Raw genomic sequence first — 25,797 nt, 5'->3', positions numbered from 1 at the left:
ACATTTGTCTGAACATCGATCCAGGTGGAGGAGGCAGCCACTTCCCGCTTCACATCTGTCCTCTGTGGTACCAACAAGCATCACAACAACAGGAGGAAGGAGGAAAACGCAAACGACGAGGCAACAAAGGTGTTTTTTTTATCTCAGAAGGTCGAAAGTTCTCCTGCTTTGGACCTTCCTTCAGTCAGATCACATCACTGATGCTGCAACGGAAACGTGATGACCTCTAAAAAGCCAAAAAAGTCCACCTTAAACTCAGCCAGTTAATGTTTACTGTCAAACAAACATGAGTATAAGAAACACCAACAAGCAAACGTTCATGGAGACCTGGTCTCAGAGAGGTTGGACCTCCCCGGGTGTTTCCGGCTGTCAGCAGCCGGAGCTAAAGCAGCTTTTGCCGGGAAACGGGAGGAGCTTCACATCTGGACGTCCCACGCTGGGACGTCGGGAATGCACCATATAAAACAGACTTCGTCGAATCTCCAGAGGTTTCCTTCCATCAATCAAATGTCTTTGCTCCAAGAAGCCTCAGTAAGAAAGTGTCTCCAACGTCCCACAGAAAGGTTTTCTGGTAAAGTGCTTGCTTTGGGAGTAAGGCCCACCTGTGTTACCTCAGCAGCTCGGTTAGGGACAGAACGCCGCTCGCTCTGCTCGCCGTTTAGTTTGTACGCAGCAAACACACATGGGGTTATCGGGCTCTCGCAGGCTTGATTCGGGTAGCGAGTCCGAGCGGATTTCAGATCTCCTGCGGTCCGTTCAGGGAACCCGTCAGCCCTGGAGGTCAAAGTTCTGGAGGCAGCGGCTGGAGCAGCAGTAGGCCACAAAGCTCACGGTCGTCCTGGAGGAAGAGGAAAGGGGTCAAACGGGGAGATGAGAGTGTTTAAAAAACACAGCAGAGGGTTTGTTTGCTCCGACCTGCGGTGCACGCCTGCCAGGGCGGTGTCCCGGAGGGGGAACCGCTTGGGGTAGATGATGGTGAACATGGCTTGGCTGCAGCGATGGCAGTGACCCACCGGGAACTGCAGCAGGTCCAACAAGCTCTTTGGGAGGGCGATGGGCGGCAGCAAGCCCAGGCCATCCTCACCCGCAGGCCAGTGGCGGTAGAAACGGTGCAGCGTCCTCATGGCCAGCTCCTCCAGAGGAACCACGCCGTCCGCCTTTGAGCCGATCACCTTTACCTCAGCTGGGAGACCCATCAGCGCCTCACCCGACGCCTCACCCGACGCCTCACCCGACGCCTCACCCGCTGCCCCCTCCATTCCCCCGAGTGACAAACCACACCTGTGTAGACAAACCCCGAAAGGTCTTCACACGCTCCACTTTAAGGTTAAGGTTTACCATATTTTGGAAATAACAAACACTGAAGGAGCTAAGCCTACAACTCAGCTACTGAGATTGTTTTGACCCAGGGTGAGGTTGACGCGCATCTGTTTGCTCCAGTCATTAAATGTCCACTCCCATTTTGTATGGCGACACATTGACATTTATTTGCTGTCATTTTGCATACATACTTGCGTTTGACATTGACCAGCCTACGTTCTTACGCTCGTGCGGTACTGCGGTCAAAACCCTTTGCCCTTCCGGGCCAAAACACCTGACAAACACTGTGACGTCTTCCCTTACATACAGAATCTCCCTACTGGCAGTAAGGTGAACTACAATCACATTTATGGCTCCTATAAACACTTTTTAAGGTTTATCACAAACTGAATTCTTAGTTATGAAGGAACTCTAACAAAAAAATGTAAAAGTTTTGATCTTCAATTAACGGATGCTCTGGAATATCCAAAACTCCCAGATACCTGAAACCCTTCTACCCAACACAAATCAACTCTACAATAACTCACAGTGTAGCAGATGACTTTTACACATTGTTACCTGTTTGTAAATTGCTTTAAATCATACTGCCTTATTTATTTACATTTCTGCGACATTTTCTTTTTTTTAAATATTATTCTATATTCTCTTATGTTTACTGCTATGGCAACGCACAAATTTCCCACGTGTGGGATCATTAAAGTACTTCTGATTCTGAAAAGATCCACTCCGATGAAAATTGTGTTTTTTAACATGTACTTGTTGCATTTTTCTGATGATGGAGGGAATATATGAAGAAAATTAAGAATTAAATTCTAAGAAATGAAATGACGGTGAATCACGAACAGCCCTTTGAAAAAGAGCTGACGTAGAAAATCGTTGTGATCCTGTGGGCGAGCCCTCCTCCAGTGCCTGAGCCACACCTCCTCTACTCCTCATCAGCCACTCTCTATATATGCTTCAGACGGACCTCCAGATTGTTGGTTCTCATGCAGTCTGCTCTGCCTCATCCAGCCGGAAACCTTTTGAACAATAAACCCTTTTCTTATACTGTATTTGGATCCAACTACAAACTCTCATGACAGAAAATATGCTGGGCGGGTATCGAATTACACAAATGCCAAAAATTGAAAGGGCGTAAAGACAACTAAGCGGGCGTATTTAGAAACTGAGTGAGTGAACCTTACAACTGTGATGGCGCAATTCTAACCAAGCGACCCCGTATTTTACAACTGAACGGCTGAAATCCTAAATAAGCAGTGATCCTGCTCGGTCAGTTCTCCTTTGCGCCCTCACCTGGATTTACGCTCAGTGATAAGGGGGCGTTTTTGTCACTTGGGGGCGGCATTCAGGGGTGTGTTTGTCACTTAGGGGCAGGAACCTTTCTGGTTGATCTGATTGGCTGAAATTTGCATGCCAAGCAGCGGGGCGGGACTTTCAGTTTGGGGCTTTAATAGAAAAGGAACGGTGGCTGTAACGTGGATTAAAAGCATTAAAACGATAACAAATGCAGTGAATTTCACATGAGAAAAACATACAGCACAGAAAAACCCGCTGCACTTTCTTACCTTAGTTTTGGGTCATTGGTTAATGTTTTAATCCACGTTACATCCGCGTTTTTTTTCTATGATTGCCTCTAACAGGGGGGGACAAACAAGTTTGACACAAAGAGCCGACATTTCTAACTCTGATAGTCAAAGAGCCACACCACACACTGACCTGCCAGACAGACACACAATTAAAGCCATATTATTTCTCATAACCCCCTCCTCTCCTCTCCTCTCCTTACAACAGCACTGGATTAAACGGCGCCGTTTCAGTTCTGAGTGTTTTTCTGTATTTAACGTTAACACACATACCGGTGAAACGTGCACGCTGGTGTGTGTTTAAAAAAGGCAGCGAGCGCAAAACTGAGTTGGTTGTGATTTTTTTTTTCAGTCATCAATCAGCATTTATAATCCATCAAAGTCCTCATCTTCTGTATCTGGAACAGCTGGGCTACATCTATCAAACACGCCGGCTTCCCTTTCCTCATCACCAGCGTCCGTCTCTTTGCTATGCGGATCCAAAGAACAGTGAAGGCAGACACCTAAGGCCAAATTTAAGTCCTGCAGTCCCAAAGTAACTTGCCGGCGCTGCGTCCCGGTAAGGGGGGAGGATGGACAGCTTTTCACGGTCATCTGCTGGAAGTAGCAGCGCTCAGCCTCGCGTCGATCTTCCAACACAGGCCTTTCCTTTTCCGCGGAAACTCAGCTGCTGCTGTGTCTTCTTGTCTTGTCGGAGTTGGTTTTCCAGCGTCCTCACTTCCGAACCATGGATTCAATATTTTAAATTCTCTGGCAGCTGAGGTTCGATAAGTTAGAAAGATCTCCACAGATTCAGACTTCCTGCTTCAATAACTCTTCTGATCAACGTTCAAATATGTCAGCAAGTATCTCAATCCTTTTGTATTAACACAGGGAGTGAACCACAAATGCATTTCTGAAGAAAAAAGATCGTTTTTTGCCTTTTAATCAGAATTGTTCGCTTTAAGCTGTGAATGCAGACATGCAGCAGCCTGCTGTCAAGGGACCGTCAACAAAGTGCAACCTCTGTGAACTGTGAAACACCACTGTGTAAAAATCAATAATCTTACAAATAATCATAAAATTATCATAAAGCATATTATTGTTACAATACATATTTTGTAGGAAAGTCCATCTTCATTTTATCTTGTTGCATATACTTTTTCAAATTTTAATAAATATGAATCATGACTAAAGTTATCAGTAACTTGACATGACCTTATTGTCATACTAAAATAAAGAATGTCAACAGTTCACTTTGTTTATTTATAGGAATTTTTCATATTTACAAATGGATCAGATATGGTCAAAAATCCTCAATAGCTCTGAAGATGCCAGAATTTTTTTTTTTTGCATAATCTTTATTTTAGTAGGAAAATATATTAAACAAAATAAGGTCATGATTAGTCAGTACAGGAAGTTTTGTGTCAGTAACTACAGCATCTTCAAAGCCATTGAGCATTTTTGACCAAATCTGATCAATATTTTAATATGAAAAATTCCTAACAATGAACAACGTGAATTATGACATAATCTTTGTTGCAGTAGGACAATAAGGTCATGATTAGTCAATACAGGAGGTTTGGTGACAGAAGCTTTAGTATCTTCAGAGCTACAGTGCATTTATGTTATGATTCATATCTCTATTAAATTTTAACTTTGACTTTCTAACAAAATTTAGTATAATAAATAATAATGTAGCATGACTATGCTGACGAGTCTTCATTACCAGTTCATATAAATATAGACATTTATTCACTTTTTAAAAGTTCACTGATTTTTACAGAATGGTGTTTCACAGAGGTTGCACTTTGTTGACGGTCCCTTAGCAGCCGGCTCGCTGCTCTGTTTGCATTCACAGCTTGAAACGAACAATTCTGATTAAAAGGCAATAAAAACGAACTTTTTTCTTTAAAAATGCCTTTGTAGTTCACTCTCTGTGTTGATACAAAATGAGTGAGATACTTGCTGACACATTTGAACGTTTATCAGAAGAGTTATTGAAGCAGGAAGTCCGAATCTGTGAAGATCTAATTTAACCGAACTGCAGCTGCTCTATTCCCGTATTCCTCCGCGTAGCTGATAGCTGAAGTTTAAACTGTGCCTCATAATCGTGTCTCTTTGCATTTCCAGGGTTTCCAAACGAAGTTGTTCTGCATTATTCACATATCCGCTCCTTTGTACTATGGGGGGGGGGGGTCTTCTTTCACGGCCTTATGGTTGTGAAAGTACTGAATATAGAAAATATGATAAAAGGCAGAGAGCCGCACGCAGCTCAAGAGCCGCCTGTTAACCCCCCCCCCCCCCCCCCCACCTGGTCTGGGTTTTATTTTATTCTTTCTCTTAGTTCAGTTTTGTCAAAGTATTTGTTCAGCTCGTTCAGGATCTGAGCCTGTTTGTGTCTGTTTTATTTCATTTTTTTGTACGTTTTTGTGTTCTCAAAACTTAATTTATAAAAAAGATCAAAAGATGATCAGAGTGGGACTCTAAGCAGTTAACTGTGAATTTGTCCTGCAATAATTCACAGTTTGAGCTTCAAGTTCCTCTAAATGAGTCTGAAGAGCAGCAGAAGCTCCTGCAGAACCACAGATAACAGAAGGAAAGCTTTGTGAGACTTTTTTTCCCATGTTTTCTATGGTTTTGTTCTAAATGCTGCCGCTTTAACTGGCCTCTCTTCATAAAAACGGATCTAAATGAGACTATCATGCTGTAAAAAGCTAAACAAACGATTTAAATGTGCAGAGATAAACTGGAAAATCTGATCATATCGGCGCGTTTGTGTCAATAGTGGTAAAAGTCGTTCGTCTACAAAGAAGTACAGCCAGAAAGAAGATCTGACTGATTATCTTTAAACGTTTATTTTACAATCAAAAACTTGACGCGGTGGAAAAACGTCCCCACCAGGACCGACCGACAGACGGACCGACAGCTATCAGTTAAAAAACACAAAGCTACAAAGTAAACAAAAAAATGTGCAAAGAAGCGACATTTTGGCTCCGACAGAAGCAGTTGTGCTAACAGCGACGGCGTCTCTGTGGCGTTGAGTGCATTACCCGCTGCAGCCGATGACCTTGTTATACAGATAGGAGGGAAGGCCTTCCAGCTCCACGTTGTTGTCCACAAACACAAACTGCAGCTCTCTGGACCGGCCCAGGTCTGGAACACACAGAGGATCCGGCGATCAGATCGCACCAAACCAGAGCCAATCGCCGCAGCGATGGCGCTCACCGAGCGGCAGGAAGGTCAGCTGGTTGGCCGCCATGGAGAGCTGGTTGAGGCGGGGAAGCCAGCAGAGCTGGCGGGGCACGCGGCCCAGCAGGTTGTGGTCGGCGGTCAGGTTCTGCAGGGAGACGCAGCGGTGCAGGCGATCTGGCAGGGACATCAGCTGGTTCATGGCCACATCCAGCGTCTCCAACTCCTGCAGATCGCCGATCTCTGCAGATGAGACACGCTGCACTTTTAAAAATTTACAAAAACATTAAAGCTGTGACCTTTTTTTTGGTTTTGGGGTGGGGTCGTTCACTATGTCAAAATTTCATTTCCTTTGGGTATTAGAAGTACTTGAGTATGGGGCATGGGCGAAATGTTTGCTCAAAGGGCCAGTAGGAAAGAATGAAGAAATGCAAAAGCAATCGGGTCCTTCGGTACAAAATTAAAACACTAAGATGTTCAAACATTCTCAATCTTGTTAAAACATTCCCTCAAAATGCAAATAATAAAATAGGAGTTCAGTCAAAAAGCACGCTCACTAATCCTCAAGAATAATCTGGCTTTAGTGGAGCATTTGAAATGTGAGTTGAAGAACCACTCTGCTGCCCCCTGCTGGCAGACAAAAGTCCCGGCGTAAAACTTGGAGAACAGAGGTGTTGCTATAGATCAAGGGTCCCCAAGTCCAGGCCTCAAGGGCCGGTGTCCTACCTATTTTCCAACCAACATGCCATTGAAGCTCCGTATTGGCTAAACGCACCTGGTTCAGGTAATCAGCAACAAATAAGACAGGGTTTCTGGAAAACAGGCATGGACACCAGCACTCAAAGCCTGGATTTGGGGACCCCTGGTATGGATTGTTTATGACAGATAATGCTTTTATATCTCTAAATATACATATACTTCAAAATGTCTGCATCATCTCGCATTCTTTGGGTATTTTTACCTGGCGGAAGGTAGTTCAAGCGGTTGTTGGAGAGTCTCAGGTGCCGCAGGGCCCTCAGTCGGCCGATGTCTGGACAGAGCAGCTGCAGGGCGTTATCGCTCAGGTCCAGCGACTGCAGCCGGGCCAGGTTTCCTATAGCTAAGACAAAAACATATCTGTATCTATAAACACACACCTGACTTCAAGTTCTTTACACAACCGTGAGATTACCTTCAGGTATAATAACTATGTTGTTGGAGTGCAGGTACCTTTAACAAAAAAATAAGAACATAAAGTTATCACTTTATTCTGAAATGCCTTGTGACGAAAGGAAAAGGAAGAACTTACAGCTCAATGAGATTTGGGAGTTTCTGAGCCAGATTGTCCGGCTGATGAAAGAAAAAGAAAAAAAAACATAAAGATGAATGCTTAAAGCTGTGTCGTCATGGTAACAGAATCTGTTCAAAAAGAAAAGAAAGTCACAGCCAATAGATTTATTAAAAAAAAAAACGAGATTTTAATCAGAAAGTTTTAATGAAACTACAAACTTTGGATAAAAACTTCAGATCAGCATAAAAATACACACATGTATTTGTGACCGCACTAAATATTTGAGGAAATCCAACAAAAAGAGAGTTTTTTAAGGAATGTACCATAAAAGGATTTCCGCAAATACAATGAAGAAAACTCAACAAATTGGTAAAAATCGGCAGTTTAGTCAAAAGAAAAGTCAATAGCAGCAAAACAAAAACAAAAAACAAGACAATTGATGCTAAATTAAGTGGAATCCTCGATTAAATGATCTGTTGCGACTTAAGCCGCATTTACACTGCAGGTCTTGATGCCCAAATCCGATTTTCTGACTATATCCGATTTTTTGGACGCCCCACTTACATCATCTTTTAAAAGTGACCCGTATCCGATTTTTGCATTTACACTATACAATGCTGAAACTATCAAACGTAGACGTTCTGAGGACTACGTAGCAGCATTTCCGCCTTCCGTGGACCTCCTTCGGACTTTTGTGTGACTGCGGTTGTCATGGAGGCAACGCAGCGACGGAAGGAGGCGTTGCCTTGGGCGCTCATGAGAGGATGCGCGGGAGAGGAAAAAGAAGGGCTGCTCGGCCGACTTATGTGTTCTCTCTGAGTTTTGAATGAGGAAATGTTTGCAGACGTTGTGCTGGATTAACAGTTTGATCCAAGCAAAGAAATAAACGGCTTCTAGCCTGTTCCAGAGCAACGGTGTCCCGCTTGATTAGTTACTGTTTGCGTACCGACCGGGATCGGACTGGGAAAAATGAAGCCTGAGGCTGAAAGGCAACACGCTGATGGGGCTCCAGCTGTCCTCGAACAGCAAAATCAGCGCACAAAAGCACCTGAATAAGTCATGTGATCTCAGTTGGTGGATTCCTGAGTTGACGTCACTGACGTACGACTCGCATTTACTGGAGAGTATCCGATTTGTCTGCTTACATGGCACACGCAAATGCACGTATCCGAATCGTAGCCGATTTATTTCCACATATGAATGAGGCCTGTATCCGATCTGAGAAAATCGGAATCCATGCGCTTTTGTCCTGCTTACACGTTCACCGGTCATATCCGATCTGTGCCACATGAGAGGAAAAAATCGGAATTGGGTCACTTGAACCATGCAGTGCAAATGCTGTCTATACGGTGGGAAAGGGTTAACTCTAAAGTCGTTTTTTGCTTTAATAAATTCATCCAGTTTGTGGTGTGAGGTCAGCACGGCAGTGGTAAAAAGGGAAAAAAACGTCTATTTTACCATTTGTGGTCCATCTCAGCCCGAAATTCAAAAATCTAACAAACTAAAGTTAAATCAGAGCTAATTAATTTTGCAAACCACTTGAATTGTTCAAAAATAAACCGGAGCACCTTCGGAATGAATCCTGGTTGTGCTTCCTGACCTCAAACTGATTTGACTTTACGGTTACTTTTTTAAATTAAAAAAATTATTTTTCATTAAGCAGAGATCCACAAGACCCACATGTCTTACACCCCTCTCTGTCCTTTTTAGCCCTGCATGCTAATTCTGATGATTCTTTTGAAAAGGTTCTAAAGACATTTTTGTTCAGACAAGCTTTAAGTTAATTTTGCAACTACAGTACCCCCATTCCAAACGCTTTGAGTTTTTATAATATCTCAATTATGTTTATTTATTTATTACATTTTATTTGTAAACTATAAAGCACTTTGTGGTTTTTATCTGTAAAAAGTGGTGTAAAAATTAAATTCTATCTAAAAAAAAAACAAAACACACCTTGTTTATGCATATTCACACTTATTACATAAACTAAAGCCCCAAATATTAATCTTGTTGATCGTATAAATTGTTAATCTGGTTTAAAATGAACTGCATCTTAATCTGGTTTTGGAAGCAACATTTCAGACTGATATAGCTTTGGACCATTAAATTGATTCGAGATTAAAAAAGGGAAAATTGTTGGGGTTCTCATCATGGTGATGACGTCACTGGGTTTGACCGTTTTGCTGTGCAGGTACCAGACAGGTGAGGGAGTTCCTCTTCATGTAGAGTCTCTCCAGAAACAGCAGCCCTTCATCCTTCAGCAGCTCCACCGGGAAGATGTTCAGGTTCTTGTAGTTCAGGAACAGGTTTTTGTGACGCTCTTGTTTGGCCACAAATATGGTTTCGTGGAGTTCGGTTGCCATGTTCAACAGGAAATCTGTTTCCTGGAGGAAAAACAGACGCTTTCATTTTATGCCACTAAATCAAGGTTCTGACCAAAACGGACGTGGTTTAGTAATGTATAGGATTCTCGTTTAAAATTGAATCTGATAACAATGAAAGAAAAACATTTTCTGAACATGAATCTGATAGTTTAAAGGAAAACGACATCTGGTTACAAAGAGGGAAAACAACGACCGTGATGCTGACCTAACGAACGGGTTAGCTTGGATTAGCATGTTTTTATCATACTATTACAAGTAAAATTTTTCGCACCATTTAGGAATACTTTATTAGTTTCATGACTTTCCTTAATCGAAATTGAGCTTGACAGCGAAGAAACAGATGAGTCGCCGGTGTTCACCGGGCTTCTTTAACACAGCAGTGATCCATCATAAACACCTGACGTCATTGAGCTTCTTCTTCTTCTTCTGCTCCCAATTCCACGGATACAAACTCATCAATGACACGTTGCCACCTGCTGGTCATCCAGGAAAACTACACCAACACGTTTTATTTTGAAACAATTCATTTCAGACGGATTCCTTTATTTTTGTAAAGCAAATTTAAAATAGTTTACAAAATTAAATTCACAAAAAATAAATGTAAACTACTGTATATAATGCAAGATAGAAGTTTTTCAGCTGCATTGTCAAACTTCCAGAAAGAAGTTATTTAATTTTGAAAATTGACCAATTCCACCCAACAATATGGCTCTATAGAACATTAAAAGGTTAGAAAAAATCTATCTAGTTTGTGAGTAGTTTGGCAAGTGTATTTGTTAAACATCTTTCATATTGTGATGATGTTATGAATCTCACATCTTATCTTAATATTTTAACATTTTAAAAAATTCAGATGGATGATGTATTGGGAGTTCATTAGCAATAATACTTTATACTCAGTTGAGGATTCATTCTTGTTTGATTTGGGATAAAACAGCTGACTCGTTTTTATTTTATTATACTGATACAAATAAGTTGTGGGGTTCCCCAAGAATCGATTTTAGGCCCTACACTTTTTAACTTGTACATGTTGCCTCTTGGGGATGTCATCAGGAATCACGGTAATGACTTTTCCAGCTATGCTGATGATACACAGCTTTACATCGCCGTGTCTCCTGATGACCTTGAACCTATGAACACTCTTTTAAATTCTCAGCTCTTTTAAAATCTTCAGCTCAACCGGGACAAAGCTGACATCTTTATCATCTGTTCTGAAGACGAGAGATGATTTGACCACATCTTCAGAATTGTGAACCTTCTCACTGTGTGAGAAATTTGGACATACTATTTTGACTCTGGGACATCAAGAGTGTCGCTAAGACAGGATTTTACCGTCTCAACAAGATTGTCAGAGTCCGCTAATTCCTCTCTCTTGCCAACATAGAGGTGCTGATGTATGATTTTATTTTTAGTCGTTTAGATCAGTGTTTTTCAACCTTTTTTGAGCCACGACACAATTTAACCTTGACCTTTAATCCCGCGGCACACCAGCATCCAAAAATAATTTAAAAAAAAGGAGAAACTCATAGTCTGTATTGATCTACAGCCCCTCCGCAATCTCACATGCATTTTTGTGATAATTATTGTGGCAGGAAAAGTTGGAAGTTGCAGCTGTTTTTTCTAAAAGATGTAATAAAAGTTAAGTTAGAAGATTTAAAAACAGTTTGATGCGTGTTCGTTGTGGTTTCAAGACGGTTAACAAGAAAGACTCATTCGTATCAAAATGTCTTTAATAGAATCACTAAACACAAAGAAAAAAGTCTTTTATGATCTTTCATATTCCTAACTACTCTGTGTTTTATCAGGGCCTGTTTGGATGAACATAGAGCTGATATCCTGGAGATGGAAAATGTTTTTGCATCAGTTAATGAGGACAATTTCCCACGGGACACCTGACCATCTCCCACGGCACACTGGTTGAAAAACACTGGTTTGGATCAATGGTCCCAAATGCCACGGATCGATGTGATGTCATACTTGGTTCTCATTTTAATAAAAAAAAGCCTTTTTGCCTTGAGGATAGAGAGAGCGGACAGCCACAAAGCCCAACAGGTCGTGCTTTTCCACCTCTCCCCTCTTGCAAAAGGTTTGAAAATTCATACAAACTCTTGTGTGTCTTTTCATTTCCCAACTGCACATTTCATTTTCAGAGGTCCTGAACCATCCGAATCTGCGAAAGCCGGACAAGACAGCAACAAGAGGCTCAAGACCCACCTTTTTAATTTTGATGATCTTATCTGCTTATTTATTCTATTAGTTTTACTAAATATTATTTTAAGTATTTTATTTTATTCTAATGTATTTTAAAAACATTTGATGTATTCTTCTGAATTTAGCCCCAGTGTTTCTTGTGGGGATCTTTTCTGCCAGGACTTGCCGGCTAGGTCGGTGGTTGTTGCCCTTGCTGGGGCAGCTGGGGTTTAACATTGCAGCCTCACGGCTGTGAAGTGGACCCCGTTGCTGCCCCGGTCTGGATGGACACTGTGGCCATGTTCCTACAGCCAGGCTGGCTCCTGGTATGAAGAGATTCCCAAATACCGTTTCCTCACAGCAGAGTCAAGCCTGAAGTTTCATTCAGAAGTTCCTTTTATCCATATTCATTGCGTGTGGGGTCATGGGTGTTAAAGAAGGGGAGTGGAAAGGGGTGGGTTGGGTTTTGATTGTATTGTTTTTGTTTTGTTTTACATGTTAAAGCGCTTCGAGTAGCGCCAAGGCACAAGAAGCCTTTTTTTCTTATAAAGTTTGATTTAATTGTTGATTTTAAGCAATTTGGTGAAAATATTTTAAAATTGATCAAGTTTTCAAAATGAGAAACGGTTAATATTTTATAAAATTTTAAATTTATTTTAATTTTTTTTTTATGTCTGACATTACATTTTAGCACTTTTAATCAACAGCAGAAAATATTCTGTCAGACTTTTTTTTAATGTATTTCTTCCATTTAATGGCTCTGTATCTCGTTTGTGTATAAAAAAAATGCCCCAAACATAAGAGCATGTGTAGCAACGTAACAGTTACTTTATAGTTTCCACATAAATAATTATTTAGTTGATTGCTAATAAAATGCAAATAAAATGCTAAATGACATGATTCGAGTTTCTTTAATGTAATTCTTTTCATTGCCTCTTAGCAGAAATAAAGAGAGTGCAATAGTTTGCATACATTTTTATTCATCTTAAATCTGTGTAGAAAAAAGAAACAAAGAGAAATAGACATTCTCTTCTCTTTCAGCCAGTCATTTTTCCTGGTTTCTCAGTATGTATTCATAACAGGAAAAATCTTACAACAGCATGTACAAAAGAGAAAAAAAAAATCAAAATGAAACCTCAGCCTAACATCATTTCAACAGAAATGTAAGACTTGGAAGGCTATGAATTATTTATACATTTCAAAAAATATTGACCGTCAATATAACGAACAAAAAAAAAGAAACTTAAAAAAAAAAGTAGAAAAAGTGAAAAACCAAAGCGTTCATGTTCTTATTGACGGCTCTAACGGGTGTTTCAGTGGTAAATGAGGCAAAAATCAGACCACAAACACTGAAATACCCACCCAAACCCCAGGAAAGGTCTGCTATGTTGAACTCAGAATTCCTCATCCAACAACTGTTGTGTTAAGACATGAAGGCTCATTACAGGAACTGGAACTGCAGTAAACAAACCTCAGCTAACAGTGAACAGTCAGAAATGTTTCGTTCTGGTGGTGAAAAAACAAAAAGTTCAGATAAACAAGCAGGAAGTTGTTGCTTTGATTACCATCATTCATAATAAATGACCCCGCAAATGAACGTCTGTTAGTAGTTTGTAAATATCATGTGACTCAAGCCTCTGGAAAGTGACACATGGTGGCGATGGGTAATTGATTCTAACGCGCTTTCTAGACAATTATCCAATTAAGAGCTCCAAAGATGCAGATTTTGGTCCATTAATCCAAAAACCGACAGTTACAGCTTTTGGTCATTGTCTCCATGTTCACTGTAGTTTTAGAAAAGTCTGGAAAAAAAAAAGAATGCAATCAGGAAAATCCTGAAATAGATGAGTTCTTGAAACCATGTTTCTGAGCCCCTCCTCCCACCCCATCCCAGAAAGGTTTGTGGTTTGAATTTGACCGTGTAAAACAACCAACACCCAATCAGATTGTCCAAACAGCCGCACAACAGATGAGATGTTCTTTCAACTCAGAAAGAGTTTGAAAAAAAAAACCAAACCTGTGAGGTAGATGGATGGTTGAAGGAATAACAACGTATAGTTTCTCTCAAATTAACCAAAAAAAAAAAAAAAAAAAAAAAGAATTGTAAAAAATTAATTCAGGGAAAAGGGATTTTTGTACAGTGATTTACACTTCTCAAGAAAATTAAATAAAAAAATAAAATAAATAGTGAACAAACACCAAGCCTGGGAATCTTCAATGTACCCTTTTAATGTGAATAAATCTCACTGATGTGGTCCTCTCTGACCGGTTTGAAGTTAAATTTGATCAACTGAAGTCCTAATAAAACGTACACACAGTTCTTTGATCTTCCTTTGAAGTTTGTCCCACCAGTGATTTATTTTCTTTCAGGAAATCTTAATTTTCCAAATTAATTTTGAACAAACATTAATACTTTACTATACCGACAAAAGAAAAAACTCTTTAGAAAACCAACATTGGAAGCTATAGAACACTCAAACTGACAAAAAGTAGTAAAAGGGTCAAAAATCAGAATCTAAACAATCAATTTAAGGACTAAACGCTCAATTTACTCTTCGTTATTTCATATCCAAACAGTTTCCATCATTTTGAAATTTAAGTCACATTGTTCCTGTTTGTCTTTAAAGTAATAAACTATTTTATGTTTTACAAAACAATCTACGGTAATATGGTGACATTTTTTAGCTTAAGAAAACAAAACAACAATGACCTTTGTAGCTTTTTTAGCATAACCATTTTTTTCTTACCAGATTAGTTTATTTTTACAATTAGAAGTATTGAAAAATAATGTACTGTCAAAGTATACAACACATATTTTAACTTTAATAATGGTTTGATGTATAAAAACAAAAAACTGCAGTTTTAGCCAGTTAGCCTTCTAAGTGGTTAGCTACGAGTCCCCCCACAAATGTTTTCTATAAAATCGAGTTGTCTTATGATCTTAATTTAATTTAAAGGCAAGTATTTTTATGGATTTGTTAACAAAAATAAATTACAATTGATAAAGTTTTCTTATTAGTTTTGAGCTAGCTAGCAGTTGTCATTAGCCTTTTCCAGCTAGTAAAAACTCTCATGGACACGTAAAGGAAGCTTTGCTGGTATATATGCCATATGTTAGGAAGCGATCTAATTTATATAAATGCAGCCATGACAGTTTGCAATACACTACAAGAGTTCGGATGTGATGGTGTCTTTTTTATGGCTAAAGTTAGCTTAAATTAGCTAGGCGGCTAGCTAAAAGCTAGGAAGAAAATCTAATACAGGAACAAATGTAAGCCGTCACAGAGAGGATACTGCATGATTATGTTAATTAATAGAAAAATTAACTAATGGAATAAATTGAGATTCCAATTTCTACTTTTTGTCAGTGTTTGGGTTCCATACATACATAGTTGGTGGCAGAACCGATGAAAAAGGTTGGAGACACTGTGGTGACAAACTTCACATTTGATCAGTGATAGCTCAATTGAAATAGAAAAATAACCAACAATGGAATCAGGATGAGTTAAATACCCCCCAATCTGAAAAGAAAAAAAAGAGCAAAAACGACTTTAATTTCTCTATTTGACCTGAGATTTGGCTGGGACTAAAGGGTCCAAACAGATGGATGAGGTCTTGTCCAACCCTAAAACAAATTTGATGTCAAAGCCCCCTCCCCAAATAAAGAACAAACACAAAAAAGACGGGCATTGTCGGCCACCGGCTTCATCAACGTCTCTTAACCAGATGCTGGGAAGTTACTGGCGCTCCAAATAATAAGGCAAAATTGTCGTACCTTTCTGAAACCAAACCAGCTCAGATCCACTTCACACAACGACGAGCATTAGAAAACGAACCGCAGTGGAAATGTTCTGAATCCAACCTGAAGGAGTCGTCTTTACTTTTTTAATATATATATATATATAGAGAGAGAGATATAGACTATATTACAACCACAAGAGAAATACAGAATAGCAGCTTCTTTCTGTAAGATGATGAAAATCTTCAACTGTATAAAACTTAGAAAAGTGACAAACAACTCTCGTGTACGTAAATGCTCCGCCCACATGTAGACGCTGTGACTTTTGAAGAGTATGGACAAGTTTTTAAAAAAATACCTGTTTTGTGTGTCTCTGAAGAGAACGGCGGCGGTGGAGGTCCTCCTCGCTGGAGTTCTCGTTTTGATAAAGTACTTTTGTGAATCCGCTGCGCTCGGCGGCGTGCCTGCGACCGAGCGGCAGTCTGCGCCGAGGCGTGGCTGAAATGATCAGATGGAAAAAGCTGCAGGTTGTAACACGGAGGGGTTGGATAAACAAAAAAAAAAAAAACGCTCCCCCCCCCCTCCTTGATTGCAGACTGGTGGAAATTGGCAGATGAAAGTGCTTTTGTGGGTTTCTATTCCGAAAACGCTGGAGAGTGAAAGAGAATCTGAAAACAGTAGAAATTTTGGCAATTAATTTGGCAGAGCTGGCTGTTCCTCCCCAGGGTTGTTGGACAGGAAGTGGCTGCCGACGTGGCGCCGAACCCACGGCGCGGAACAGCCAGACTGACGGTAGCGCTTCTTCTTCATTTAGATATGCTTTTTTTCTGTAATGCCCGACCCAAAAGTGAACCCACGCTTCTTTTTTAAAGGCCCACGATTTCTGTTAAGGTATTTGGAAACAAGTACAAAACGTAATAAACAACAGTTTCTTTTTCTTATAAAACAAGTTAAGCCATGAAGAAAAAGCTGGAGTTTTATCCTTTTGCAGTTTCTGTTGAGATTTTTGGTTTTCCCACCCAGTAGCAGCAGCGGCAGCAGCGGCGGCGGCAGCGGCGGCGGCGGCGGCGACGTTAACCACCACCAGCTGCTGGCAGGAAGTGACACTAAAGAGGAAATGTTTGGAGCAACAGCAGAACGTGGACTCCTCTTCCAAATCTATCTGATGAAGAAGCTCTCGCTGTGAATTTTTACCCATGGAGACTTGGGCTCTTCCGGTGGTGATGGTGTGTGTGTGTGTGTGTGTGTGTGTGGGGGGGGTGTTGCAGTCTGACAGGAGGGAGTGGGGGATCAGCAGGCTGAGGATTGTGGGAGTGGCATGGCACGCTCGTTTTTGCGCCCTCCGTTCATGTGAGCATACGGAGGCAGTTCGTCCAGAGAAGGCCGAAGTGTGACGCTCGAGCCGGCCGACGCCGCCGGAAGGCCCGCCCCCGAGAGCCCATTGGCCGCCTGCTGGCCCGGGGGCTGCTTGTCCGTGACCGTGCTCGACGTGCACGGCGATGAAAGAGAGCTTTGGGCCAGCGGGGAGGCTGGCAGGACCTCCGAGCTGGGCGATGGAGGCGTCTGCTGGGGGGTCTGGGGGTCCTCTGGGGCGTCCTCTGGGGCCTCCACCTTGTCAGGGTGGAGCTGCGAGGCCTCGGCGGGCTTGTTGTCGGCGCTGTAATAGAAGCTGACCTCTTTGAAAGACGGGTCGAGCTCGTCCTTTACGCTGCCGATGATTTCCACGAAGGACGGACGCATTTTAGGATTGTACTGCCAGCACATTCGCATCAGCTCGAACCTGCACACAAACAAACAAACAAACAAACAAACAAACAAACAAACAAACATGAAGGTCAGTGTGGAAACAACACGTCCTCCAGAAGAACTGGGATTTCCCTTCTAAAAGAATCGTCTTTGTTACATCAAACCCGAGTGCAACAAGCCAATCGGACCAAAGCAGCATCTATTTACATTTTATTCAAATCAAAAAAACTTTATTAGCTCTAAAACTAAACACAATTAGCGACGTTTTCAAGAATTGAAAGATTCAGCTTAATTCATTGCAGACATTTTTTTTACATTTATAAACTATATATATGTATAACAGTGATCTGGACTGAATTGAGCTCAAAGCTAATTTCATTTTTGCTCGACATTTCTTGCTTTCTTTGGTGCTAAATAAACATTTAATGACAAAGAGACAGAAATATTTAGATTAGGGACAAATAGGATATTTTCTTTAAAAATATTCTTCCATGTTCAGAGGAGCCCTGGACTTGGTATGTTGCAAAGCAGCGACATTCAAAGGGGTTATTCTTACATCCACAGACACTTTTTTACAGAAACCAGACTTCTATTTTAGTGACTGGCAAAACAGTTTGTGGTGGTAAAGACAATTACCATAACAGAAGAAAACAAATCTTTAAAACTGTTTTTCTGGAATATTGAGGATTTGTTCATAGCTAAACTCAATCTTGTGTGATTTTTTATTTATAAACCCTTTCCTGCTGCTTTGAATAAACGATGACAGGTAGAAATAAAAAACCTCATTTAGCCGGTGTTATCAAAACATCTCAAGGACATTTGCAGAGCTTCCTCGTGAACAGGACTGGGTACCATTTGGATTTCGTTTGGTACTGACCAGGAACTTCAGAAATCTCCTGAATTACAACCGTTTGCTATAAAGTACAGCCAAAACTTGAACTCGTTTCGCCGTTGGTTTTTTGACCGAAGCTCCGCCTAATTCCCCCCATGAGCCCGCCCACAATCACAGGAAAGGTAAAACCATTGACTAGAATTGTTCAGCAAAACAACATAAAGCACCAAAATCTGCGTTGTAATACGGTACTGGTAGGACCGTATATGTTGGTACTGGTACCAAATTGGTTTTGGAGTTTTGGTACAGAACCCTACTCATGAACCACTCAGAGAATTCCCTTCTGTGTTCCTTTAAAAGTGTTAAAAATGAAAAAGTCTGCTACTTTTTTACAGTCCAGGGGCCTCATTTATAAAATTTTGCGTAGGATTTGCGTCAGAAGTGGCGTACGGATGAAACATAGGACGTGCGTAAGCACAGAAATATTCGGAGTTATAAAACCGTGCGCACGCACATCCTACACATCTTTCCCATAATAAATCACAACCAATTCTAAATGCAGCGCAGCTTTTGTGGCCTAATGACACGCCTATAGTTGCCCATAAATAGTCCGTGAAACGCCCACAAATGAATATTCATTGATTGCGAAACCATGGCAAACACCGAGAGGAAATGAAAAAAACGTAACTTCAGTCAATGTGAAGCAGAAGTTATCGTTGGCGAGGTGGGAAAGAGGAGAAAAATGTTGTTTGGAGGGCACAGTGTGGCCTTACTAATGCCAAAAAGGCACGTGAGTGGCAAACGCCGTTAATGCTGTAGCCTCACAACCTCGAACCGTGGCCGAAATAAAAAAGAAATGGTCGGACATCAAAGTCGAGGAAAAAAAACGTCTGGCGCTGCATCGCCAGAGTGTGTCTGCCACCGGGGGGGGCACCGGAGCTGACCCCTCTTGATGACAGACTGGCGGCAATAATTGGGGAATCCCTTAAGTGAAGTGGTGACTGAGGCGCAGGGGGACGCTGACCCCCAAAAGCCCGCGGAGGTCCAACAGGACGGCTCGAGGAAGTCGGAACCGGTTCATAAGCCACTCGTCCTCGTTTGCCAGCAAATCTTGTTGTCTAAAGATGCGTTCTCTCCGAATTCTTCCATTTGCCACATCTTCTAAGAGCGCAAGATCAGCCATTGTGCGTCATTACGCATTGTGATGGGGCATTTTATTTCCATCCATTTAATTACATCTGACAAGCTACAGATGTCGGTAATAATCGACGTGGAAATGGGAAATTGATCAGCGCAAATGTAATTTCTTGTTGCTTTCTGAATGGTTGAGACATACGCCATACATGGTTTTATCAAAAATAAAACAAACTAAAAGGCATATGCATGAATACCATAATTCCATGGCTTATGAAGAAATATTTTACTATGAAAACAACTTTCCCCAGTGGACAATTAATGCATCTCTCTCTATCCATCCATCTGTCTGTCTGATTGCACCTATGTTTGCTCCGCCATACGGACACATTGACGGGAATGTCAGTTTGGTACATTATTTCGTTCTGTTAACTATATTATTTATGAAGATGAATTGCACAACATGCCAATATTGCAGAAAATATTTCACTTTTCTTTTTGCAAATATGTGTTCATTTGAATTTCTGTTGTAATTTTCGTTTGATTTTCTTTTATTTGATTCACTGCTGATCGATCAAACGTGTTCGTGTAGGCTGTTAATTGTAAGACTTGCTTTGTGAAGTCTTCATGTTATTTCTGAGAGGCAGTATTGTCATTTTCACTTTCACGTGTTTCTTCCATCTGCCGACGGCGTCGCCGTTTCTCATTTCACCCGTTTTTGTGCGTACGCCTTGGTCAGAGCTTGCGTGAAGGACCGCACATTTTCCCGTCAAGTTTGCTTTTTATAAATCTCAATTATTGCATAGAGAGTGGCGTACGCCTTCTTTTGTGCGTACGCAACGTTTATAAATGAGGCCCCTGGTCTGTTTTAAAAAGATTTTTCATAAATCATCAAATAAGCAATTGTTAAGAGTTGAGCTAAAGTTTATAGAGACGAAAAAACTGATATGTTGTGGTTGGTTTTTGTGTGAACGTCATCAGAGTGTAAAAACATGTTTAACGTGTCAGTTTCAGGCCAAAAGTCTTCTTTTTATAACAACCTACACACTTGGATGTTCAGAAGTCGTAGCAGCAGCTTCTGCTCTGACACGGTTTTAGAGGAAGAAGGGCTCAGTCATGACAGCTGAGGAGTTGGGGTTTTTAAAAACATGAACTTCAAGCTGCAAGTTCCTCCACAAAGTGGACTTTATCAGAACTTTCATGATGAACTGATTCATCCATGTATTGATTTTTAAGATGCAACCAGATGGATCTGAGGCAAGAGTTCCATGGAATCGAACTCTACTATTAGAAAAGAGTTTCCAAATGAAAAGAATGGACTAGGAATCGTATCGTAAACCACAAACTATGATATGACTTGAACAGTTAAAATGAATCGTTCCACTTCTATTTCACATCGATCCCTCAAAGATGTGAGTTTGTCGCTCTCTCAAGCTAGCTGGGGGGCGGGGACGGTGAGTCTGCGCGTGTGGTTTTCTTACAGCATGTCGGGACAGTTCTGCGGCTTTTCCAGCAGCCCCCCCTCCATGACAAAGCGGAGCACTTGCTCGTTGGACAGACCCTGGTACGGCTGCTCTGCCAGGGTGGCGATCTCCCACAACACAACTCCAAACGACCTGCAGGGTGGGAGGAGACATGTTCATGTCCGCACTCACGGGACGTCATTGGAAACGACGCGGGGGGAAAGAAGGAGGCCACCCGGCCGCTCACCAGACATCGGAGTTGGTGGTGAAGACGCCGTCCTTCAGAGACTCGGGCGACATCCAGCGGACGGGGAGCAAACCTTTGCCCCCTTTACGGTAGTAATCCGTCTCATAGATGTCTCTGGTCATGCCAAAGTCTGCTCGGACACAAAAAGGTTGTTGTTTTTTATTTTGTCTCATAAATAACGATGCCGGGTCGTGGATTTAGCTCGTGTCCTCACCTCCGATTTTAACGGTAAAGTCTTCGGCCACCATGCAGTTCCTGGCTGCCAGGTCTCGGTGGACAAACTTGTTGGAGTTGAGGTACGCCATGCCGTCAGCGATCTGCCCCGCCATCTGAAGCATCTTCTTCAGAGGAGGAAGAGACAGGCTGGACCACTGTTGCTGTGGAAACAGGCGAGGAACGAGGAGCTCTTATTGCTGAATATACTGCTAGAACATTTTGGTTTTTGTAAAAAAAATAAATAAATAAAGTATTTTAGCGAGTTCATAAACCCATCCAGCAGAAATGTGAACCTCAGAGCTTTTAAGCTTATATAACAAATAAAACCTGCAGATAATCCTAATCCAGTCAGGATTGGAACATCAGACAGGTGTGAGATCTTGACTGATGGTTTGGTTTCATCAGAACCATCTCTTTTGCTGCTCCCGCTTTAGTTTTCGGTTCACCTTCAGGACTCAAAAGGATTCGTTTTTTGTGCGGCTGCACGCCGACCGTGACAAACCTCTTTAGGTCGCAGCGAGCGCAGGTAACTCTTCAGGTCTCCTCTCGTCATCAGCTCCATGATGACCAGGGTGGGCTGGCCCTGGGAGACCACACCCAGGAGTCGAACCTGCGGAGAACGCACCATGACTGCAGGAAGAGGCTGGACAGGAAGTGGCGGACTGGGCCCAAACCTACCACATGGTGACAGTTGAACTCCTTCATGACCGACGCCTCGTTGAGGAACTCGATCCTCTCCCGCATGCTGGCCGACTCGTTAACCGTCTTGACGGCGACCTTGGTCTCCGGTTCGTCTTTGACCACGCCTTTGGCCACGCCCTCGTACACCATGCCGAACGACCCCTGACCCAGCTCCCGGCACAGGGTGATCTTCTCGCGCGCCACCTCCCACTCGTCTGGTACGTACACTGCGCAGGAAAAACATTCATTCTGAAGTTAACGTGGATCAAGAGGGACGGCGTCCCGCGAGTGGAAGCCACTCACTTTCCGCAGCGCTGAAGTACTCCGGGTTCACCGAGGCGTACAGGACTCCGTTTCCAAGCCGGTCGCTGTTCCTTTTGAAAAGGCATCAAAGGAAAAAAAAAAAAAAAAAAAAAAAAAAATCACATTTTAGCATCTAAGAGACGCAGAAAAATGTAAACATTTTTGTTTACACTTTCACAAGTTTACCCTGAATCACAGTGGTCCCCTGTTTATTGTGGCGGGTATGTTCTAAACTTACCTGCGATAAAACATCTGTAATCCACCAAAGGGGACTACAGAAGTTTTAAGGCCGTAAAACTCCTCACTACACACTTTGTACACTTTTCTTCGACAGACATTTTCCTACTTTTGTCTTGCGTTTAAAGTCTCAAAGTTCAAACTTTCATTGATTAATAAGTACAGTTTTATAGAATAAAAATAAAGATTTATGTAGATTTGACAAACTGAACCCTTTCTGTACAGGAGACACGGCAAAGAGATTGATTGACAAGGTCTACAGCCAATCAGGACACAATGTGCTGTGTAAAAAAAAACCCAGAAAGATGAACCTGGATCTAGCGCACGGCGACCTTGCTTTGGTTTTATGATCTAAAGTGGTGGTAGATCACACAGCAACGACAGGTTTTGGAACGAAAAATTGAAAAAATCCATTTACAGCAGGAGTTTCTACTGATACACTTTTGTGGGTTTGCAGCTGTGGGGCCAGAGGTGCAACGGTCGACCTCCGATTGGAGGGTTGCAAGTTGGGTTCTAGCACTACCTTTGGTTGTATCCAAAAGGACTGAAAGTGTGAGAAGAAAACTACTTCAGCTGCTGGAGATGCTGAGGTGAAGGTAGGGTTTTTAAGTTCACATCAAGCTGTGAAGGAGTTCAGTTTTGTAACATTTTAACACCGGAGCTCAACTCCAGTGTTCACATTCTTTCGATTCCAGTGACTCTGTAACCGTTTGTGCAATAAACGCAGTTCCCTTGCATTCTGAAGCGGATAAAAGCGGGTTTGTGCCGACATACAATGCTACACTAGTGAAGTGTTTACACAATGAATGTAAATCAGCTATTATTGTTATTACGTCAGTAATGTGTTGCATATCGGAGCAAAGCCGTTATGAAAATACGCTTTTTTTCAGCGCCGACTCACGTTGCTCACTTAACGGGGGAAGGGTTACGCCATGTCAAAGCGTGTGTGTTATTTAAGGGTCGCTGGCGACATCTCTGGTGTTAAAGGGTTCGTTTGTAAACATCCTTAATTCTCACAGTTGGGTTGGAACACAGAAAACACGCTTGATCACGCACCTTTTCCTGTTGAGGGCGACCAACATGACGACCATGCAGCTGATCAGGATGACGATGATGATGGGAACGAAGACCATGGCGTACAGCGCGCTTTCGTATCCTGTTGGGACAAACGGTTAGTCTGTAGGCGAGGGTTTTTTTTTCTTCTTTTTTGCAGATGAGGCGTGAACGTGTGCGTGTCTCACTTTCTGCCACGTAGAAGTCCAGCGGTGGCGTCCAGGAGCCGTTGCCGGCCAGTGACGTGGCTCTCACTCTGACTGAATAGTTTCCTGGACTGAGGTTGGTCAGCCGAACGCCCTGCTGGGTCTGGTAGAGCTGTCTGGACACGCACTCGTGTTTCTCGCTCTGAGTCGCACAGAGAAGAAGACACAAGAGCAGATCAGCTGAAAGATTCTGCTGCTTTTAATTTGGAGTTTTGCAGTTTGGGACAGTGTCCCATTTTGCTTTACGATCCAGTAATAATCAGTCCCTGCAGCTGCAGAGAGTCCATCAGGACGATCCTGTTGTCTGGTTCTGCGTTGTGGCATCATGTTTTTTAAGGTTCTTTGCATCTCTCTTACCTCTGCAGCCAGTTTGTACTTGATCTCGTAGAGGAGGATAAGCCCGTTGGGATGGGACGGCTCAGGCCAGCGCAGAAACACCCAGTCTTTGTGGCCCTCCCAGGTCACCGGGCCTGGTACGTCATCGGCCTTTTCTGCAGAACCACACGGGCGGGGGGGAAAATAAATAAATAATCGTCAGCCACTTTCCTGAACGTCAATCTGCGAACAGGATTCTGTCGGGTCTGACCGGCTGGTTTGGTTCTGGAGAACACAAACTCGGCGGCGCTGCACTCCTTGACTTGTCGGTTGCAGGCGTGAACGTCGACGCGGTAAACGGTGAAGGGCTGGAGGCCGGAGATCTGCAGCTCACGCTCCGTCACGGACTGCTCCAGGAACTCGTACTCTTGGTCGGCCGGCTCCGGTTCGGCGGCGCCGCTGCTGTTTCCGGCTGTGTGGGGAGGCGGGTCGGCGCTGGTGTTGCTTAAGGACTTGTGGCGCCCCGCGTATGTGGAGTTGGCGATACCAAAGACGTCTCTTCGGCGCCGATCAGCCGGCCTAAAGGTGCAAGAACGACAGAGAAATGGAAACTTTAAGAAAGGATTTCTTCCCCTGTGGCTTCAGTAAAGGAAACGTGGTACCTTGGCGTAAAGATAGAATTGTGCAGGAAATTCTCAAAGACTTTTCTGTAGGAGGCGTCAGCAGCTTCAGCCTCCAGGACTTCTGGGGATTTGGGGCAGAGGCAGCACGGGCCTTTATTTGCCCCCTCGGTATCGGATTTGGTGGGTTTCGTCTCCTCTTCTTGGTCTCCGACGCCTCTGGCAGCGATCCTCACAGGGATCTTCAGCTCTGGAGGAGAAAGAGGAGGAGGAGGAGAAGTGAAGAGCAGCAGCTGGACCGCTGAGCCCGTTCTCACGGACGACCAAATCCCAGTCAGATGAAGCGAGATGCTGGGAAGCTCAAGTATCCACGGCAACGGCTGTTTCTACTTCTCGTGGAGAACAAATGGGGAAAAGCAGCAGCATTTTATGTCTGTTTTATCCAAGCAGATCTGAGCTGTTTGCCAAGAACAGACCAGCTGAAGCTTTTAAGTGTTTGAAACAAGTAAATAATGTAAACTGGAACAGATTTCAAAAGCCAAATTGCAAAAATCTAATTACTACCAGAGTTCAAAGAAAAACAATCTGGAAACTTTCAGAATAAAGTTTTTAAGTATACTGAAGGAAAATGAATGTTATATTTTTATGACATATTTAGGTCAAAGAGTTTTTTCCTTCCTTGATAAAAACTAAAAGAAAAACAACAACAACTTTCAACCAAGAAAAGGAACAGATTTCATTTTTGGAAAATGTATTTTGATATTTTGAAATGGGGTCATTCTATGACTGGGTTCGGGCTGGTGGGGCCGCCCCCTTTTGAGCTCTGGATCCAACCAGCCACCAGGCGCTCACATGTAAGCCCCAATCCCAGGCCTGGCTCCAGAGTGGGGCCCCGATAACGGCGATCCAGGTGATGCGACTGATTATCTACTTTTATAAAGCGGTTCTGAATCGGAACCACTCTTTGTAACACGGCGATGATTAAAAAAAAAAAAAAAAAAGAGATCTCTGTTCACATCCTGATTGTTGGGGAGAGTCTGGATAAAAGTTACGGTTACGGTTATAAAAACAGACAAAACTTTATTCA

At 42.4% G+C, this 25,797-nt stretch overlaps 2 protein-coding genes across 7 annotated transcripts in view; both read right to left on the bottom strand.

Annotated features, from left to right (window-relative positions):
* Nucleotides 1-254: 254 nt before the first annotated feature.
* On the bottom strand, nt 255-10,156 carry lrrc28 (leucine rich repeat containing 28). 4 transcript variants are annotated; one of them, XM_004067465.5, is made up of 9 exons: nt 10,000-10,156; nt 9,540-9,728; nt 7,363-7,403; nt 7,246-7,283; nt 7,036-7,173; nt 6,111-6,317; nt 5,936-6,038; nt 916-1,281; nt 255-838 (listed from the first exon to the last, which is right to left on the bottom strand). In XM_004067465.5, exons 1-9 carry the CDS (start codon nt 10,000-10,002, stop codon nt 769-771), a joined length of 1,155 nt encoding a protein of 384 aa, XP_004067513.1. In that variant the 5' UTR covers nt 10,003-10,156; the 3' UTR covers nt 255-768. The 4 variants fall into 4 exon arrangements, with proteins under 4 accessions (XP_004067513.1, XP_078800791.1, XP_020556281.1 ...); XM_078944665.1 differs by having other exon boundaries at nt 9,540-9,730; nt 10,036-10,140; XM_020700622.3 differs by having other exon boundaries at nt 9,934-10,133.
* Nucleotides 10,157-12,878: 2,722 nt separating this feature from the next.
* LOC101163560 (insulin-like growth factor 1 receptor) overlaps nt 12,879-25,797 on the bottom strand; it is a 50,029-nt gene continuing 37,110 nt past the window's right edge. The window contains exons 10-22 of one of the 3 annotated variants that reach the window (XR_002872994.2): nt 24,753-24,960; nt 24,362-24,669; nt 24,133-24,266; nt 23,758-23,917; nt 23,573-23,672; nt 22,280-22,350; nt 21,974-22,203; nt 21,798-21,905; nt 21,294-21,456; nt 21,080-21,209; nt 20,851-20,985; nt 16,016-17,437; nt 12,879-15,798 (exon numbers count right to left, since the gene is read on the bottom strand). Coding sequence is in view for 2 of the 3 variants with exons in the window: in XM_023953672.2 (XP_023809440.1) it covers nt 16,948-17,437; nt 20,851-20,985; nt 21,080-21,209; nt 21,294-21,456; nt 21,798-21,905; nt 21,974-22,203; nt 22,280-22,350; nt 23,573-23,672; nt 23,758-23,917; nt 24,133-24,266; nt 24,362-24,669; nt 24,753-24,960 (2,237 nt within the window). In the remaining variant the exon portion in view is untranslated. Of the gene's footprint in view, nt 17,438-20,850; nt 20,986-21,079; nt 21,210-21,293; nt 21,457-21,797; nt 21,906-21,973; nt 22,204-22,279; nt 22,351-23,572; nt 23,673-23,757; nt 23,918-24,132; nt 24,267-24,361; nt 24,670-24,752; nt 24,961-25,797 lie in introns of all 3 variants that reach the window. The other 2 variants (XM_023953673.2, XM_023953672.2) reach the window with 2 other exon arrangements.

The sequence above is a fragment of the Oryzias latipes genome, chromosome 3 (assembly GCF_053564925.1).
Source record: "Oryzias latipes strain Hd-rR chromosome 3, Olatipes_Hd-rR_3.1".
Lineage (NCBI taxonomy): Eukaryota > Metazoa > Chordata > Actinopteri > Beloniformes > Adrianichthyidae > Oryzias > Oryzias latipes.
Note: the sequence above shows the minus strand (reverse complement) of the source record. Positions and strands in the feature narration are given on the sequence as shown.